The sequence below is a fragment of the Salminus brasiliensis genome, chromosome 11 (assembly GCF_030463535.1).
Source record: "Salminus brasiliensis chromosome 11, fSalBra1.hap2, whole genome shotgun sequence".
NCBI lineage: Eukaryota > Metazoa > Chordata > Actinopteri > Characiformes > Bryconidae > Salminus > Salminus brasiliensis.
The window spans coordinates 5,221,239-5,239,672 of NC_132888.1; the positions used below are offsets into that span (position 1 = coordinate 5,221,239).

Consider the following 18,434-nt stretch of genomic DNA (forward strand, 5'->3'; position numbering starts at 1 on the left):
GGAACTACGGGGTAGGGGATCGGGAGCTCCTGGCGGTCAAGATGGCGCTGTCCGAGTGGCGTCATTGGTTGGAGGGCGCTGCCCACCCATTCCTAGTACTTACTGACCATAAGAACCTCGAGTATCTCTGGCAAGCTAAGTGTCTGAACCCCAGGCAAGCCAGGTGGTCCCTGTTTTTCGCCAGGTTCCAGTTTCACATCACTTACAGGCCGGGCTCCCGTAACACTAAGGCGGACGCCCTCTCCCGAATTCACCAAACGGCGGAGGGGGGGGGAGGTCGACCCGGTACCCTTATTACCACCTTCTGTCTCAGTCGCGGCGATTCAATGGGACCTAGATATGGAGATAGCCGAGGCGCTTTCCCGCACTGTCGTTCCAGCGGTGTGCCCCCCAGACAAGGTCTACGTACCGAGCACGTTCCGGGAGAGGCTCATTGGTTGGGCCCATGCCTCTCCAACGGCCGGCCACCCAGGTGAGACCCGTACTTTCCACCTACTGGCAGCCAAGTACTGGTGGGAAGGGATGTGGGCAGACATTCACCGTATAGTTGCTTCCTGCAGCACCTGCGCCCTGTGCAAGACCCCCAAGACGCTCCCCTCGGGGAAGCTCAAGCCTCTGCCCTTCCCAGACCGCCCGTGGTCTCACCTGGCGGTGGACTTTGTCACGGATCTGCCCGAATCGGGGGGTTACACGGTGGTAATGACGGTGGTGGATCGTTTCTCGAGGGGGGTTAGATTCATCCCGTTCCCTACGCTGCCGACCACTATGCAGGCGGCTCAGGCCCTGGTAGACCACGTCCTCTGGAATTTCGGAATCCCGGAGGACATAGTATCAGACCGAGGGGCCCAGTTTACATCCCGGGTATGGGGGGCGTTCTGCGAGCATCTGGGGGTAAGCGTGAGCCTTTTCTCTGGGTACCACCCTCAGTCTAATGGCCAGTGCGAGCGCACTAACCAGGAGCTGGGGAAGTGTATGGGTCTCCACACGGGACATGCGGACTGGTCTTCCGTCCCAGAAGTTGGCAGCTAAGTACATGGGTCCATACGAAGTTGTCAAACATATTAACGAGGTTTCTGTTAAGGTTCGTTTACCCCCTCACTCACGTATACATCCGGTGTTTCATGTGTTGCAGCTCAAGCCTGTGGTGCCTGGGCCCCTGGACGAGGACACGCCACCAGAGCCTGTAGAAGTGGAGGGGACCCCCGGCGAGTACTGGACTCCCGACGGCGCGGGGGCCGACTTCAGTATCTTCTGGACTGGGAAGGGCGATCCACAGGCTCCTGGGGTCTTTTAAGTTGATGTTGAGTTGATTTCTATGTTCAGGTACTTTCTGTTTCACCACCCGTTGTCTACCAAGGACTTTTATGTTGACAGCGGTCGAAGCAAGACGCCATGTTTTCTGTTTATCTCTGATTTGTTTCACCTGAGTGCTGGGGTACAAAGGGAGCAAACGCAGATGCCTCGGCACCGAGAATTACTCTTGCGATGCCAAGCTGTGAGGTTGGCTTCACGTTCAGGAGACTTCTAGGGAGGTCTATGAGTTCAAGTAGTATATGCTCTATTGGAGCGGTTTCACGTTCAGGAGTTCACTGTCTGGTTCACTGGTTGGTCACCAGGGAGATTTGGCGTCCGGTTCCCTTGCACCCTAGTCGAGTAAGTTCATCAGCGCCTGACGAGCGCAGTTTGGGGTGAGGTTTTTGTTTGCTAGTTTCATTGGTTCCTTTGCGTTCTAGCCTTCCTCCCCCGTTTGATTTGTCCCCTCTCGCTTTGCTCCCGGACTACTTTCCAGCCTCAGGTGGTCTTCCAGGTTAAGCCCCATTTCAGTTGTCACCTGTTTGTTTTGTTTCTGTTTATTGGACCCTGTACTTTGCTGCCTCGTTTTGGTTGTGTTTGTTTGTTTTGTTTGGTCATTAAAGACTATTTCCTTGCATTGCTCTGTCCCTGCGAGTGTTCCCTTGTCTCGCCTAGCCAGCATGACACCGAGCAGGTTTCTCTAGTACTTGCCTTATTGTGTACTGATCTCTGCTTGTCTTACTGTTCTCTGGTTTGTTTGCCTGGTTGGATTGTTTTTCTGGTTTCCACTTATGTTTGACTCTGCCAAGCCCAAGTCTGTTCAGATCGGTTTGCTTATCATGCTTGGGTTACCTGGACTGTTGAAGCCCCACTTTAACTCTTATAATAAAGTGTTTTGGACATTTTACATCCACAAGCATCTGGTTTGATGTTATGATCTAATTTAATTTAATGTGGAAAGAGGCCACACTGAATAATACATTGGTTTGACCATACTTGTGTATAGCACATTTTGAAACAAAGAGCAAAACATTATACAATTTCATATACAGTTTATAGTTCAAAATACATGTAATTAATCCAAACAATTCAATTTATATTCATCTTTTTTAAGTTGGGGTGGCAAGGCTCTTATCAATGGTGGTAGCTGCCAATCTGTGTCATCTTTATAGTCATATCCCTTTAAAACAAGAGGTGCACCAAGGATTTTTAAGCAATGCCACAGAAGAACCTCTTATAACTTATTATATTATACCTATTATGTATAACCTATTATAAAGAAATATGTTTTAAAAAAAAAAAGACAAATGAGTGTGAAAAAGCCTTTAAGATTCCTTGGTGGCACCTCTGTTTTTAGGAGTGTGGTGGATGACTAAGTATATAGGCGCTCTATTGTATTAAGCTTTACAGCTAATTTTAATATATATTTATAAAAGGCTGTGCAACAATTACATTTGCATAGGAAATGGGTAATTTGTTGTAAGCACTGACATTCTAATGCTGGCTTATAAAAATGTATTGCGAGGGTTTGACTTACAATATTTTCTCTTGGTATGGCACGAGTATAAAAAACAGAAAGAAATTAAAGGTCAAGAATGATCAGTATGATGGAAAAGCTTCTAGGATGATCACAGACACCTAAACTCTAAAAATCCCTGTAAATGAGCTCAAGCTGAGTAAGCTTGAAAGGTTCTATGAGGTAAGTTATAGTACCAAGGGCCACAAAGAACGAAACCACATAAACAAAATTATTTTATTCCACAAGCAATGTATCTAGTAAATGTATCATTCCAAACTTTTTTTCTTCTGCATAGTATTTAAAAGTAAACCTGAACCAGGCTGACCACTTGGGGTTTAGAAAAGACACTCCTCTAATTAATGAAGTATAAAAATACTGTACAGAGCAACTTCATGAACAACCTTACAGACGCTGCATATGATATACATGCTCAATTGAACTGTTCTATATAACCCTGTTCTCCTTTTTTCAGTAAACTTATACAATCGGAAGCAATGGAATCTAATTTGTCAATATATACAACTCTCCTTACTATGGAATCATTAAACTTATTGCCATCGGATATTTTCCCAGCATTTATTTTTGGAACTGCTACGTACTGTGCCATTCTGTTTTTCAACCTGACTGTATTGCTAACAATTGCTTTGAACAGGAAACTTCATAAACCAATGTACATACTGTTATTTAACTTGCCAATCAATGATATAATGGGTGCCACAGCCTTTTTTCCTCAGTTGGTTTCTAGTATATTGTTACATAATAGATCAATTACCTACTCTGCTTGTTTTGTGGAAGCCTTACTAACACACCTGTATGGAGCTGGGTCGCTCCTTATTCTCACTGCTATGGCTTATGACAGATACATTGCCATTTGTTGGCCACTGAAATATAACACTTTGATGTCTCCAAATAACCTTCTGAAAATAATAATTAGCATATGGACCTTAGATTTAACTATAATTGGTTTACTACTTGCACTTTCATTCCGCAAAGAAATTTGTTTCACCAATATAGTAGATATGCACTGCAATAATCCATCTTTGGTGAAGCTAATATGTGGGGATACACAGCTTAATAATGTTTATGGCCTGTTTACTCTAGCTTTTTTTCAAGGACTATCACTGCTGATTGTAGTATTCACATACATCCAAATCTTAGTTACAGTTGTCACTAAAAGACAGTCTGATGCCAAAGGTAAAGCCATTCAGACCTGTGGTACACACCTAATTGTTTTCCTGTGCTTGGAATTTAATGCATTCTTTGCTCTAGTTGCTCACAGGTTTCAGAATGTATCTCCTCACCTACGAAGGGCTTTTGGTATTTCAGTAATGGTATTTCCTCCTTTCCTTAATCCTCTTATATATGGACTGAAAACACAGGAAATTCGAAATAATATTTTTGCCTTATACAAAAAGAAATTATCCCTAAAATAACAGAAATCTGTCATCTACTGTTATTACTAAACTTCATCAACTCCATTTATTTATATATATATATATTTATATATATATATATATAAAAACCCACTAAAGGTGTTCCTCCACAAAGACATTTGTACATTACAATTGGCTAATTGGTGTTTCTTCAGACAGGAGTGTGTCATTTTGTTGCTATTATTATTATTAGTAGTAGTAGTAGTATCATTATTTCCTTCCTCGCTAATAAATATCAGTGTACTGTTCTGTTGTTTGCTTTTTGAAAAAATGTCTCTGGATTGTAATTATCCTGCTTCAACATTTCTGATTGTTTGTCTGAAGGTACATCTTTAACTAAAAAATGCATTTCTCAGTAAAAGCTACATATTTTTTTTACAGTGCCATTATATGCTTTGTTTTTCTAATAATACCAGAACAACCAATGAATAATAAAAGAAACAATTTGTCAACAAAATCTTTTGTAAACAAAATTTCCCCTCCTTTCAATACATGAAACAACTGTCATACCTATCTGAAGCCTTTCTATTTCTCTTTGTATTTCTTGGTGATAATTTTATTGAAGTGCGAATCTTAATCTGCGAAGTATGTTCTGATTCCATATGAATTCTTTACCCTCACTACATGAAATTTAAACAGGGACATCCAAGGAGTTACACTGTTTTAGCCACTTTACTTTGGTCTGCTTGTTCCTCAGTGAAGAGATTAGAAATGTCCTAATCACTTATTGTCCAAAGACCATCATGTTTTGTGTGAAACCAGTGGAACTGTATTTTATTGCTCAGTAAGCCATCACTGCAAATGGGGACATGACATCCCAGTTGCAATGACAGTTGCAAGGTGCTAAAATGCTCAACCTGCCCATATGACTGATAATCAACAGATGACACATTCTCTGAAATACTTAGAATCTCTGTGCATGGTCTTAGGAGCCCTATTGTGGCACACCTATTCAGCACTGAGCACATAAGCTTCTGTTACTGCTTGGTCATTTGCCTGGGATTTTGTAAAATTATGAAAGAAACATGCATACATGTATATTATCTCAATATGTATAATCAGTCCCACTGATTCTAATATTCCTTAGGCCTTGTAGGGTATATTTCTCTCCAAGTAGGATGTCCTTTTCCCTCATCCAGCCAACTCCAAACTGGTGGGTATTGGGATCAGCTTTTTGTTGCTCACACAGTTGCTCTGAAGTCCAACATTAGGAATTGCATTGGTTGCCTGTTAAATTCAGAGAGGCTGCCATTCACTTCTTCAATTTGTTCTAGCATTGCCCTGGATACTGTGATCTGTGCATACAATGAAGGATCTGCCCAGAAAGTACAGGTGGACATAAGAGGTAAACTCCACTACTGCCAGCATGGCCTGTCTTGTGGTGCAATAATATTGCTTTGCTAGGGTCATAATATGCTTCTACAAAGGTTAGAAAACATGGTTGGAATCACAGAAACAGCTCCATCGTGGGTTAAGTTATATGAAACTAAACATAATGAAGATGTATCTTCAAATTATACAAAAGTGAGATAAGGAATTCCATAAGGCCTTATGTTAGGACCGTTACCATTTATATTATTCATGTTGCTACTGGTCAAGGTTGTAATTGATTTAGATATATAATTATATATATATATATTAACTATATTATATTAACTATATTATTATTAGTTATATTATAACTAATATTACTAGCTCACATTTTGAGTCTGGTTAATCCAAGGCATCTTCCTCCAGTCTTAAAAGCGTTTTTTTCTTGCCGATGTCACCTTTGGCTTGCTCACTGATTTATTTTTTTTATGTTTATGTTTTATGATTTGTTGATCTTTTGTCTTATTACTGGATTCTTATAAAGCAGCAAAATCAGTGACAAAATTAGCACAAAAAGCACTTAACTAATACATTTCAGTTGAATTGGGATCATTCACCAAGCCTCTGCTAACTCTGAGAATATCAGTGACTTTTGTATTCTAGCTCAAATAGATATTTACTACCCAGATAAATGACTTTCTATGTCATTTTCACAGATGCCAAAAACATATGCACAGAGCTGTACATACTAATTCATTACACATTGCAGTTCATAGAAATGATCAGGTTACTCTAATATTTTGGAAATTTTTGTTGACATCAAAACTGACTTTTCTGCTTCTAAATAATACTAATTCTCACTCATTTAACTTAACCACATGAGTATAATGATTCACTGTACTAATTACTATATGCTTGTTCTGAGTTCCTCTAGAGGATAATCCATTCTGCTATAAGCTCAGCAGCAACTATAAAATACCTCAGCATCAGAAACCCTCACCAGATTTGAAAGGCTTCCCTTCTGTGTTCTCTGGAGAGCTCATCATTACAGGCAAATATAATATTATAACAACATATTACAATGATTAGTATGTTCATACTGCTATTTTTCATCGTAAGTTATTATCTAGCATATTCAACGTGCAAGCAGTGAAAACATTAAAGGTGAATATTCAGAGAAGTGAGTATTTTATATCTTCTTTATGTTTATATCTTGGGACTCAATATGTTGTTCATAATATTGCTGTCACACAGTCTTGTACATAATTTTTTTCTTTTTTTTACTTTTTGATATAATTTGAATCTGTTAGTCATTCTTTATGGTTCCAATGTATTGTCATTATTTCATGGTAATTGAACCAACATAAATGCTCGAGAATTACTTATTAATAAAATAAATGACAGTGACATCCACTAATTTTTTTTCTTTCTCCTTTTAAGTTGCCATTTCTGATTTCTAGGTTTTTGCCGACCAGCATTGATATGCCATCATACCAAAGCTAAAACCAATAAACTTGAACAAGAACTGATTAATATAATTTGAGTTAATTTCTATTGTATTTCTAGCAGTCCATTTATCATGTGTGTTATTTGTGTTTTTTCATGTATTTGTGACACAGTGTAAAGATGATGAAAAAGGTTTTGGCATAACATCAACAATGTTTTTTAATAGTCAGTTTTACTAATTTTAGATTGTTAAATATTACTTTGTTTACATTTTTTTTAAAAGGTTCTAGGTAAGAGCAACCTGTTTTTCCAGGAGGAGGTTCCAGGAGTAATGGCATCAGTCGGGAATGTCTACAATATATCATCAGTTCTGTCACTTCAAGGTTTCGATTTGTCTTCTGAGAGCAGCTTTACTGCATTTCTCTTTGCAACACTGAGCTACATGATTATTCTCTTCTGTAACCTCATCCTCCTGCTCACCATCATTCTGAATAAGAGCCTTCACAAGCCCATGTACCTTCTCCTGTTAAACCTGCCTGTTAATGACCTCATGGGCTCCACTGCGCTGTTCCCACATATTATTAAGGAATTCATACTAGACACCAAGACCATAGAATTTTCATCCTGTGTTACTCAAGCTTTCTTCATACATGTGTACGGAGGGGGAGCAGTGTTCATTTTGGCTGCCATGGCATATGACAGATACATGGCCATATGCGTCCCTCTAAGGTATAACACTGTGATGACCAATGCCCACATTGTGAAAATAATCACTGGTGTGTGGGTTGTTAATTTTATCCTAATGGCCATACTGTTTTACCTGCTTCTGCGTTTACCTCGATGCAAATCTCAGTTGACTCACTCATACTGTGATAACCCCTCTCTGCTGCAGTTGGTCTGTGCAGATGCGACTATTAACAACATCTATGGGCTTTTTGTCACGGCCATCACTCAGGTCATTTCGCTTGGACTCATATTCTACACTTATCTTCAGATTCTTGTGGCCTGTTTCAGAAGCAATAGGTCTGACACACGAAGTAAAGCTCTACACACTTGTGCTACACACTTAATTGTCTTTCTCTTATTAGAGTGTTTGGGACTCTTTACCATTATTTCATACAGGCTGAAAAACCTGTCTGCAGTCTCGAGACGTTTTATTGGGGTAACCACACTCATTTTCCCACCAACCTTGAACCCAATCATCTATGGAATTAAAACCAAAGAAATCAGAAGCAAAATCATTATGCTTTTTCAGAAAAAAGGTTTCTCATTCTGAATGCATTTTCAATATTTAGAGTGGTTTCAGAGATGATGGTGATGATGATGATGATGATGGTGATAATAGTAATGATAATGATAATGATAATGATAGCGATAATATCTAAACAGGTTGCAGCTTAAAGTGCTTTACAGACAAGTGACATTTATTAACAGTTTCAAAAAAGTCAATGTCACGCAGAAAGTTCTCTGTATCTTAGGTTAACAATCCCTAAATCGTAAAATTTAGTTCCACTGTTTAGAAGTAAAATAACAGAAAGAGGCATCTACAATGTTTCTGTACATTACACAGAATCTGAAGATCAAAGGTCATGTGTTGGAACATGGCGAGTAATGCAGGTGGTACTCTATTCATCCCCTTAAAGATAGAAGTAACGAGTTACTTTCTAAACAGGATTTTATTTTAGTTAGTTTTCCTGCTGCTGTTTCTGTAAAGAGGAGTATGACTTCTAGTCTCCAAATGCCACATTAAAAACAATACATTACCTATTAAAGTCAGTGTAAAAAGATTATATTTCAGCTCAGTTTGAAGCATTTCATGTAGTCTGTTCATCAGGAATTTTTGTCACCATGTACAGAATGACGGCCAGATTAAAATAACGTCGATATAAGCTGTTCTGGACTTTACTTGAATCTAGTTTATAAGAACTAATAAAAACTAATAGAATAATATGGTTTCTCCAAATCACAGGGGGACTTCATTGGGGGACTTCAGTACTTGGTGGGGCAGTGGTGGCTCAGCGGTTAGAGCGCCGGGATATTGATAACAAGGTTGTGGGTTCGATTCCCGGGCTCGGCAAGCTGCCACTGTTGGGCCCCTTTACCCTCTCTGATCCCCGGGCGCTGGAGTTGGCTGCCCACCGCTCTGGGGTGTGTGTGTGTGTGTGTGTGTGTGTGTCTACTCACTGCCCCTAACACGTGTGTGTGAGTGTGTGTTCACTACCAGATGGGTTAAATGCAGAGGACACATTTCACTGTACAGTGCCAAATACATGCACCTTTATTTTTATTTTTATTTATATTTACTTCAGGTGTACATGTTAGAAATATAGCTCAGTTGTCCAAAAGGTTCAGAGAAAAGATCATTGCCTTGCACAAACAAGAAACAAATGATACCAAAAGTAAAAAAAGACAACATTTTAATGGTAAATATATATTCACCTTCACAGTAAGATTATGCAGTAATGGAATTGTAACTCGCAAATTGTAAAGTGCAAATTGTAAACTGAGATGCAGGAGTGAAAATGTTAGGAGAACATTGACTGAACCAAGCTGAGTTACTGGGCTTAAGAACTAAGCTGTAAAATGCTCTTTAAACAATTACTGTATTATTTTAAGTTGGCCTGAGAGTACATTTTCATGAGCGTATCATAAACATTAGTTACTTTTATTTTTAGTTTATATCAAGAACACCCTCCCAATGACTGAAAAAGAAAGTCTAAAAAAACAAAGGCCTTTTTTATGTTGCTCTTTCCTGAAGAAAATAAAAGACCTAAATGCTGGAAATGGAAGATTTTACCTTATGTAGGTCTCTACTGTTTATTGATTGCGCAATCACTAACCATTTAAACATAGACCTGGCATGAACAACTTTAGCACTCCATGGCAAATTCAAATTACTATGTACTATGTATGTATGTTGTTTTGACTTGATCTGTCAGTGCACAGTACATTCTAATAAAATAACAAACTCTGTGCCATCATGCTATGTTTGTGCACTGGATGTAATTTCATACTGGGAGGATTGTGTTTACATTGTAGTACACTTTTGTGCACATCCTCTCCTGAGAAAATAAACATTTGAACCCCTTGCTGCACAACCAGTATTCTGATAAATATAAGGTGCAGACACGTCATGGTGAAGAAGATAGTTAGACTGTTTTCATGAAAGAAGGCATGCAGAATGCTCTGTACATACATATACAGTAGGAACTTCTATAACATAACTACAATGACAGACATTATACCAGATTATATACATTTAGATGGTGAGTTTTGACTGTTACATTAAAAAAGTTAGGTTGTTAGGTTAGGTTAGGTTGTTGTATGGTGTTATCAGAGATTTGAAGAGATTTCCTTAAGGTAATAGTAAGTTATAATAAATTTTGTATTGTATTTCTAATTGTGCACATTATTTTCCTGCAAAGTAAAAAACATCTCATTAGTGATATAAAAAAGAGTGTAGTAACAAAGAATGCAAATCAGTATTCATATATTCCATTTTAATATATATACTTAAAATACATTCTTAAAAATAAAAATGCTACAGAAGAGATTTTTTACAGTGCCATAGAAGACGAAGGCCTGGTTTTCTTTTTGTAAAAGATGAGAACCTTTCAATTTGTAAAGAACACTTATATGAAGTAAAGGCTAATTGAACCTCTAAAAGGTTTGACTGAAAAATTGGTTCCTCATGGAGCCAAATGTGATTCTTCAGTGGCATTGCTTTAAGAAGTCTTTGTAGCACTCTTTTGAAGAGTGCATCTAATTTCCACTAGAATGACAATCATCTGATTTCTCTCGACAGATCAAAGAAGAACTTAACAATGAACGATTTCTCAAATGTATCATCCACTTTGTCACTGCAAGGTTTCGATTTGCCTCCTGGAACCATCATCCCTGCATTCATTTTTGCAACACTAGGATACATTTTCATTATCTTCTGCAACCTTGTGCTTTTAACCACCATCATTGTGAATAAGAGCCTCCATGAGCCCATGTATGTTCTGCTGTTAAACCTGCAAATTAACGACCTCATCGGCTCCACGGCTCTGTTCCCACAGATCATCAAGGAACTGCTATGGGATACAAGGACAATTCAGTTTTCATCCTGTGTCACCCAAGCTTTCTTTATACATATTTATATAACAGGTGCAGTGTTCATTTTAACTGCTATGGCGTATGACAGATATTTGGCTATATGTCGACCTATGAGATACAACACAATTATGAATAATGCACACCTAATGAAAATCATTTCTTTAGTTTGGCTCTCCAACATCCTTATGATAGCTGTGCTCTTCATCCTCTTACTGCGTTTACCACGGTGCAGGTCACTCCTGACACATACATACTGTGACAACCCCTCTCTGCTTCAACTGGTCTGTGCCAACACGACTATTAATAACATATATGGACTCATGACTGTAGCCGTGTGTCAGGTCTTAAGCGTAAGTTCAATTATGTTTACATACATACAGATCCTTATAGCTTGTTTCAGAAACAAAAGGTCAGACACACGCAGCAAAGCCCTCCAAACCTGTGCCACACATTTAATAGTCTTTCTCATTTTTGAGTGTTTAGGCCTATTCACAATTATTTCCTACAGGTTAACAAACACTTCCCCTTATTTTAGAAGATTCAGTGGAGTAATTGCTATGATTTTGCCTCCAATGTTAAATCCTATTGTGTATGGCTTAAAAAGTAAAGAAATCAGGGCTAAAGCTTTAAAGTTTTTCCAGCAAAGGATTAATCCCTCATAATCTGCTGTATGTATCAATATGATGCTGCATTCTTGCTTAAGTGTATTATTTGTAGTTAAAAGGGATTGTGTTGTCTATTTTATTTTACTTCACTCTGTAAATCTCTCTTCTACATTCAAATAATTGCAGTCTTGCATTTCTTTATCAACTTGACCACCTACTAAACTCTGTAACATAATTATTAGGTTTTCGTATCAGTAAGTATCTTCGCCAGATGACAGTATCTGCATATTGGAACAAGACTAAATCAGGAATTCATAGTCTATGCACACAAATGTTTACAGACACATAAAAGTTTCCATGTTTTACTGTTAGCAAAAGGCTGACATTTATTCACATTGTGCCTATAAACCACTAATTTTCCAGGTCAACTTTTATTCTTTGAGTCTCTTTACATCAAAATCTATGATGTTACATAAAAATTAGTAAAATTAGTAAAAGAACATTCTTTTCATTTTTTTTATTTCTTTAATTTTTAATTTCATTCATTGTTTTTTAAACAACTTAATATAACATTTCCTATTATTGTTTGTAAGGTTGTATCAATATATTGATAACAATTAAGACCAGTAATTATGATTATGCTTTTAAGATTGGTTTATGAATTGAATTGACATCAGAAACTGTAACAAGCATGTTGTATACTAGGGTTATCAGGCATCAGAAAAAGCCTTTAGGGTTGTTCAGATAAGTTCATTCAGGACCAGTTTCTAAGAACCAGGTAAATTCAAAATGTAAAATAATATTGAAACATTTTTGGCATTATAATGTCTATATAGTGTGTAAGTTTAGTCTTAAGCCATGATAACAAAACCAGTCCTTAAGATACTTTTATTTGTTTAGATTATTTTGAATTTGACCTTGTTTTTTCTTCTTTTTTTGTAATAGCTACTGAGTGACCCAGGTGTAATAAACTCCTGACTGATCAGAAGTAAAAATAAAAAATATATATATTTATAAAATAAATAAATAAAAATAAATAAAAATGTTAAAAATTAACTTGAATAACACTTTAATAAATCACACTTTGGGTAATCTTTGTTACAGAGTTACATACCTGTGGTAAAGATTGATAAATGCTGTAAGAAAAGAAATGTCTCCCTCTTCTGGAAAAAAAAACAAAAAACAAAAATTAAGATTATTCTGATGTTGGCTGATGTTGTCTGATGATGGCTTTTAGTTTTTTTAATCGTTTATGTTATTACTCCTTACCTTTATGTCAAGAAATCAGAGGATGAGTACACGTATATATATATATATATATATATATATATATATATATATATATATATATATATATTGCATATAAGAAACATGTGTAAGTTATATATTTTTACTTTACTTGCCTCTGTGGTTTAAGGCACTGCTTTTAAACAAAAAGGTAATGATTAATCAATGCTTAATTTTTGCTGTCTTATTCACTGCCATGTAAATATCTGTGTAAAGAAAAGGTGAGGAAATAAAAGGCCACAAGAGTTAATTAATTTCTGCTTATGAGAAGAGAAACGTCTCCATCTTCTGGGCATTAGGCTTAGTAGATTTTTTTCTAACATTTTAATGTTTTATCTTTAAATAATTATCTTTTATTACAATTTTTAACTGTTAAAAAATGTACATTTATTCATTTGTAAGAATTGCAGTGCTATTCACACCAACCCAGGACCATTTGATGCTATCGACACAGTCAACATCTTTGCTTGCCACAGTAATTCCTAACAAACATCAAGAGCTAGTGATTGCACATAGAATTACGGATGTAAGCAATAGTTATTCAGAACATAACGTCTAACAATCTAATGTCTGAGTCAGCAGTGTTTCTGTTTATTTAGTTTTCTGTGAGACCTTGAGACCTCAAAGACTGTTTGATTTAAAATCAGTTACATATTGTATTAGTTTAAACAGCTTTATTTATTTCTGTGTACAAAAGGCTACATTATTTTTCATTATTCTGTATTTTCCTCCCACAGATTGATCGTAACATAAAATACATTGTCATTTTTACATTGAATTTAATCATGCAAATTCATTGGCCATAACCTTGTATTTGTTTATTGGGCCAAGTTAACTATAGTATGTAGACTTTATTCAGATCAACAGTACTAACTACAGTAACAAACAGTATTAGCTACACATTTGTATACTCTGTTGACCATGAGTGCACATAATACAGCAATGAACTCCATCAACTTAAAATAAACTTCTACACAAAATATCACACTAATAATCATTATGGTGGAGGGTGTTCAGATTATCTAAAAACTATATATCTAAGAAATACATGGTGTACATATATAATTTGGATTAAATCAATGAGAGTGGTCTTCTATTATGGAACTGCATACATCAGAAAAACTTTTTTAAAACAAAAAAAAACATTTGTTTTAAACAAAAAAACATTTTCCTCAACCATCATATAGCACTAAAAATTCTTGCATGTGCCAACCTCACAGCAATGCTCAATTCAAGTGGTGAAATTTTAATTTTACATTTTGGAACCAAACCCTTATGTTATTTTACATCCCATCAAAGACAGAAAAAACATCAGATTTGATTAGATTTCATACTAAATCAAATGGTTATTTAATTGATACCATAAAATTATAATTTTAAGTTTCCTAAAAAGCATGTGTGTGTGAGTATGAAGAACTTTTAAATATGTTGGTTAAAAAGCTTCACATCGAGTGAAGTTTATTTAGACCTTTAAAGGTTCTTCACACTCACATATCTCTACTACAAACATTGTTCTTCTTGGAACCAAATGTGTTTTTTTTTTCTATTGACATTTCTCAAAGAACCATTTGTAGCACCTTCATTTTAAGATTGCATGTAAAATTGAGACATTTCTCACCATCAAACTGAAGAAATGGCCTTCACACGTTCAGTTTTGGATAATTTATGTTTATCCAGGCCAAAAAGTCTGTTCCTAAAAACTGTCAACTTAGATTTAACATCTTTTGTTTTGAGCCCATAAATGACTGGATTGAAACAATTAGGAACAATTACATATACCAATCCCATGATTTTCTGAATAGTAGGTGGGGTGTTAGGAAACCTATGAACCAGAACAATGGCAGAACTTGAAATCTCATAAACAAGAAACACAGTGAGGTGAGTTCCACAAGTATGCCAGGCCTTGGACTTAGACTCAGAGTCATTGCTCCTGCAGCATGTTATCAAAATCCATGTGTAGGAGAACACAACAGAAAACACACCAATGCCATGAAAAAATGCAGTTATGAACAGGCCGTAGATATTGTTCACTGTAGTGTCAGTAGCACAGGTCAACTTTAAAATAGTCACATTGTCACAGTAATAGCTGGCAATGTCTTTTCTACAGAAAGGATGCTGCAAGGTGAGGCAAAACAGGATCAAACACAGGATGCAAACAGTGATCCAGGATGAACCTATGAGACGCATAAGAATAGTTTTGGACATGATTGCATGGTATCTTAAAGGGTGACAAATGGCTATGTAGCGATCAAACGCCATGATAGAAAGGATGAGTAAAGTGGATCCACCATAAATGTGTATGAACCAGGCTTGAACGAAGCAGGCAGGGAATGTGATGAGGCCATACTCAAACATGATCTCAAAAATAGACCTTGGAACCAGTGCACTGATACCAAAGATGTCATTGACAGAGAGATTGCACAGCAATATGTACATCGGCTCATGTAAGGTCCGGTTTGATATGATTGTTCCGATTAGCAGCAAATTACATACCACTGAGAATATATAAGCAGGGAGAGCGATAATAATTGTTGCATAGACACCTTCACGAGATAGATTCATGCCTCTCATAACAAAAACTGTGTTCAGAACATCAATAGTGTCTTTTGTCACGTTAGCCATGTTTTTAAACTTCTTCACAGCTCAATCACTCCACCTAGAAAGAAAGAAATATACATTACACCACTGTTCTTAGCTTCACTTCTTTGTACGTTCATGCTGCAGATATGCTGGAATCTCCTTTTCCTAGCTTACATTCCAAAGGACAATGTAAAGCCAACATGTATAAAGCCTATATGTATAAAGATATGCTCAAATGTTGGGCTGGAAAACATTAATAAATAAGTACAATGTCAAATTAAGCCTGAAAGACATATCTGAATGGCTATAAACATAGGCTGTATGTAAAAGAACACACATTTTTAACCTGAATGCAGTATATATTGGTAAGGAGGTCCAAATATACTTACTTACAGCAAATGTGTTTGGTTGGTGAGATTTCTCCATGATGGAGCTTTATTAATCTTCCTCTTCAAAAAAAAAAAAAAAAAAAACACTGAGAGAAATTCTCAGAAGAAAAGACATCTGTTGGGATTAATAAGTCTTGTGCATTGAAAACTTGGTAATACAGAGATCTGTCATTCAGTTGCGTCTATTTTTTATGACTGTTGTTTGGTCTACCTCTACACCACCTTTAGGACCTTTCTATTCTCTGATAAACCTTCTTAGCTATTCTCTGAAAACCTTTTTAGCTACTTTCTGATCAACTTCATGGACAGCACATAGTGTGTAAATGACGAGAATGTCTTTGTTCCTAATGGGTAAATTATCATGTAAAATAAGAAATATGGGAAATATTTTTGACTGGATATTTTAAAATGAAACAAAGACTCAATTTGTTTAACAGTTAGTAACGTCAAAATCAAAACAGGACAATTGTGGAGCAGCAGGGATTCAGTAGATTATGAAGAGACTTTTAAACAACATAATTTAAATGTGTTTCTAATCTGCTGAATTTAGGTTATTTGTTTTTCACTTTAATGTTAGTGAGCAAGGGCATCTATAAATGTTCGTCTGAGAAGTCACTGAACATGTAATAGTTATAATAAACACCATCCTAACATCCCCAACAAGCTGTTACAGACCTGTTCTAACTGGACTTAATTGAATTAGGCTATGGTTAGGGGTAGAGTCAGGACCAGGGTTAGGGTTGGTGAGAATTAAGGCAAATGTAGTTCATTGTAGTAGCATAACTCATAATAACTCTGGGTTTCATCCCATAGCAAGTTATCAGCACGGAACTACAGTATAATGATTTCCAGTTCTCACATAACTTTTAGATATAGCCAGAATAGCCTGAATAATGTTGAAATCATTACTTAATATACAGCATACAAAATTTGGACACCTTTAGCAAAATGACATATTTCTCACATAAGTGAGAAGTAGTAAACACTAGCCACGTTTACATGCAGCTTGATTATTGGTTAGTAATCCAACTATTAATTAAATTAGATGGATTAGAATACATCCATGTAAACACCTCAATCAGAATAGACCCTTCTGAATACAACTTCTATTTAATTAAATGAGGTGGGTAATCATTTTAATAATCTGTTAAATAAAAAAAATCACGGCCATTTTGTTAATGCGGACCCCACCCTGAGGTGAAACGGGAGGGCAGACTCAGAAGTGTTTTTGGCCAGGAGTCAGCTTTCTGTGGTCTGCATGTAAAGGGAGGAGACGGGTAGGAGGTGGGTGCAAAGTTTGTTCAGACAAGGATAGACTGTGAGGTGTGAGTATATGAAGGGGATGAAAACCTAGAAAAGGAAGGGTTAAGGTCATGGTTCTTCTCCCAAAATTAAGTTAAATTCTTGTAAACACCTGTATGCGATTGCATTCCCAAATCAGTTAAAGTACATTCTACACATGTGTAAGGCAACAGCAACAGCCATTATTATGCAATATATGCTCTCACAATATTCTCATGGGAATCTCTGTCCACTTTCTTCACCAGCACCTCCGCGCTTGAGAGGCAAGTCTATCCATAACACTTGAAGACATTGATTACAAATAGATTTCAACTTCATTATATTTTCAGGAAGACTACTTGCTTCTAAAATGCCTTTTTGAATTAAATATTTCTGTGAAGGATGACAGTAAGTTTATTTTTTGTCTGAAATGGTATCCAATGACATGCGTGCCAACTCAAATGTGTGATTTGTTAAACAGTAAATGTTCTAAATTAGCTACACCTGCACCTACATGTACTGGAGATAGAAAATGCTTAAATCAGCTACTATGTCCTATGCAAATTATTAAACATAACCTTTTTAGAACCAAGTTCATGAGACTAGTCTACTCTCCACGACCTCATGACTAACCCGTTTCTTTGTATCCTGCTTTGTAGACCATTGCAGTATGTTCTGCGTGGTGAGATTTTTCATCAAGTTGCATAAGGCCATGAATGATTGACTTCATTCTGTTCCTTCACTGGTATCACTTTTAATGTCTCCATCTGCTGGATGTAGTGAGAAGCTTATGCACAGGTCATGTGCTTTAATGTGCAAGGTCTAAGCTCTGCTCTTCACCATAGGCTCATCTCTAGGTGATTTGATTAATTAGGACTCCTCTTAAGCACCTCAGTTTGGAGTGTTTGGAGGGAGTCACCATTTCGTTACCAATATTTGATGTGTTTGTGATGCCTTATTGTTTCTTTTGATTTTGACATTCTGCTTTGTACTGTGACTTAGATTGTGAATTTGCTTGTGTTGTACCTGCCTGCCTGTTTTCCGACCTCTGCCTGTCGACTGCCTGTCGAATATTACTTTAGCCCTTATGAAGTTCTGCACATGCAGCCTGCATTAATCCAAATGTTACACCACTCTCTCTCACCAGTCTTTACTATGTACTATGTATCCTGACTTTTGCATCATCAGTATT

The 18,434-nt window shown here is 36.8% G+C and overlaps 4 protein-coding genes across 4 annotated transcripts; 3 read left to right on the top strand and 1 right to left on the bottom strand.

Annotated features, from left to right (window-relative positions):
• Window positions 1-3,306: 3,306 nt before the first annotated feature.
• On the top strand, window positions 3,307-4,245 carry LOC140565671 (olfactory receptor 52Z1P-like). The gene has a single exon (XM_072691713.1). It carries the CDS (start codon window positions 3,307-3,309, stop codon window positions 4,243-4,245), a length of 939 nt encoding a protein of 312 aa, XP_072547814.1.
• Window positions 4,246-7,333: 3,088 nt separating this feature from the next.
• LOC140565673 (olfactory receptor 52H1-like) lies at window positions 7,334-8,278 on the top strand. The gene has a single exon (XM_072691714.1). It carries the CDS (start codon window positions 7,334-7,336, stop codon window positions 8,276-8,278), a length of 945 nt encoding a protein of 314 aa, XP_072547815.1.
• A 2,548-nt stretch (window positions 8,279-10,826) lies between these two features.
• On the top strand, window positions 10,827-11,762 carry LOC140565494 (olfactory receptor 52E8-like). The gene has a single exon (XM_072691424.1). It carries the CDS (start codon window positions 10,827-10,829, stop codon window positions 11,760-11,762), a length of 936 nt encoding a protein of 311 aa, XP_072547525.1.
• A 2,850-nt stretch (window positions 11,763-14,612) lies between these two features.
• LOC140565705 (olfactory receptor 7G1-like) lies at window positions 14,613-15,614 on the bottom strand. Its single transcript, XM_072691750.1, has one exon. It carries the CDS (start codon window positions 15,612-15,614, stop codon window positions 14,613-14,615), a length of 1,002 nt encoding a protein of 333 aa, XP_072547851.1.
• Between the last annotated feature and the right edge of the window lie 2,820 nt (window positions 15,615-18,434).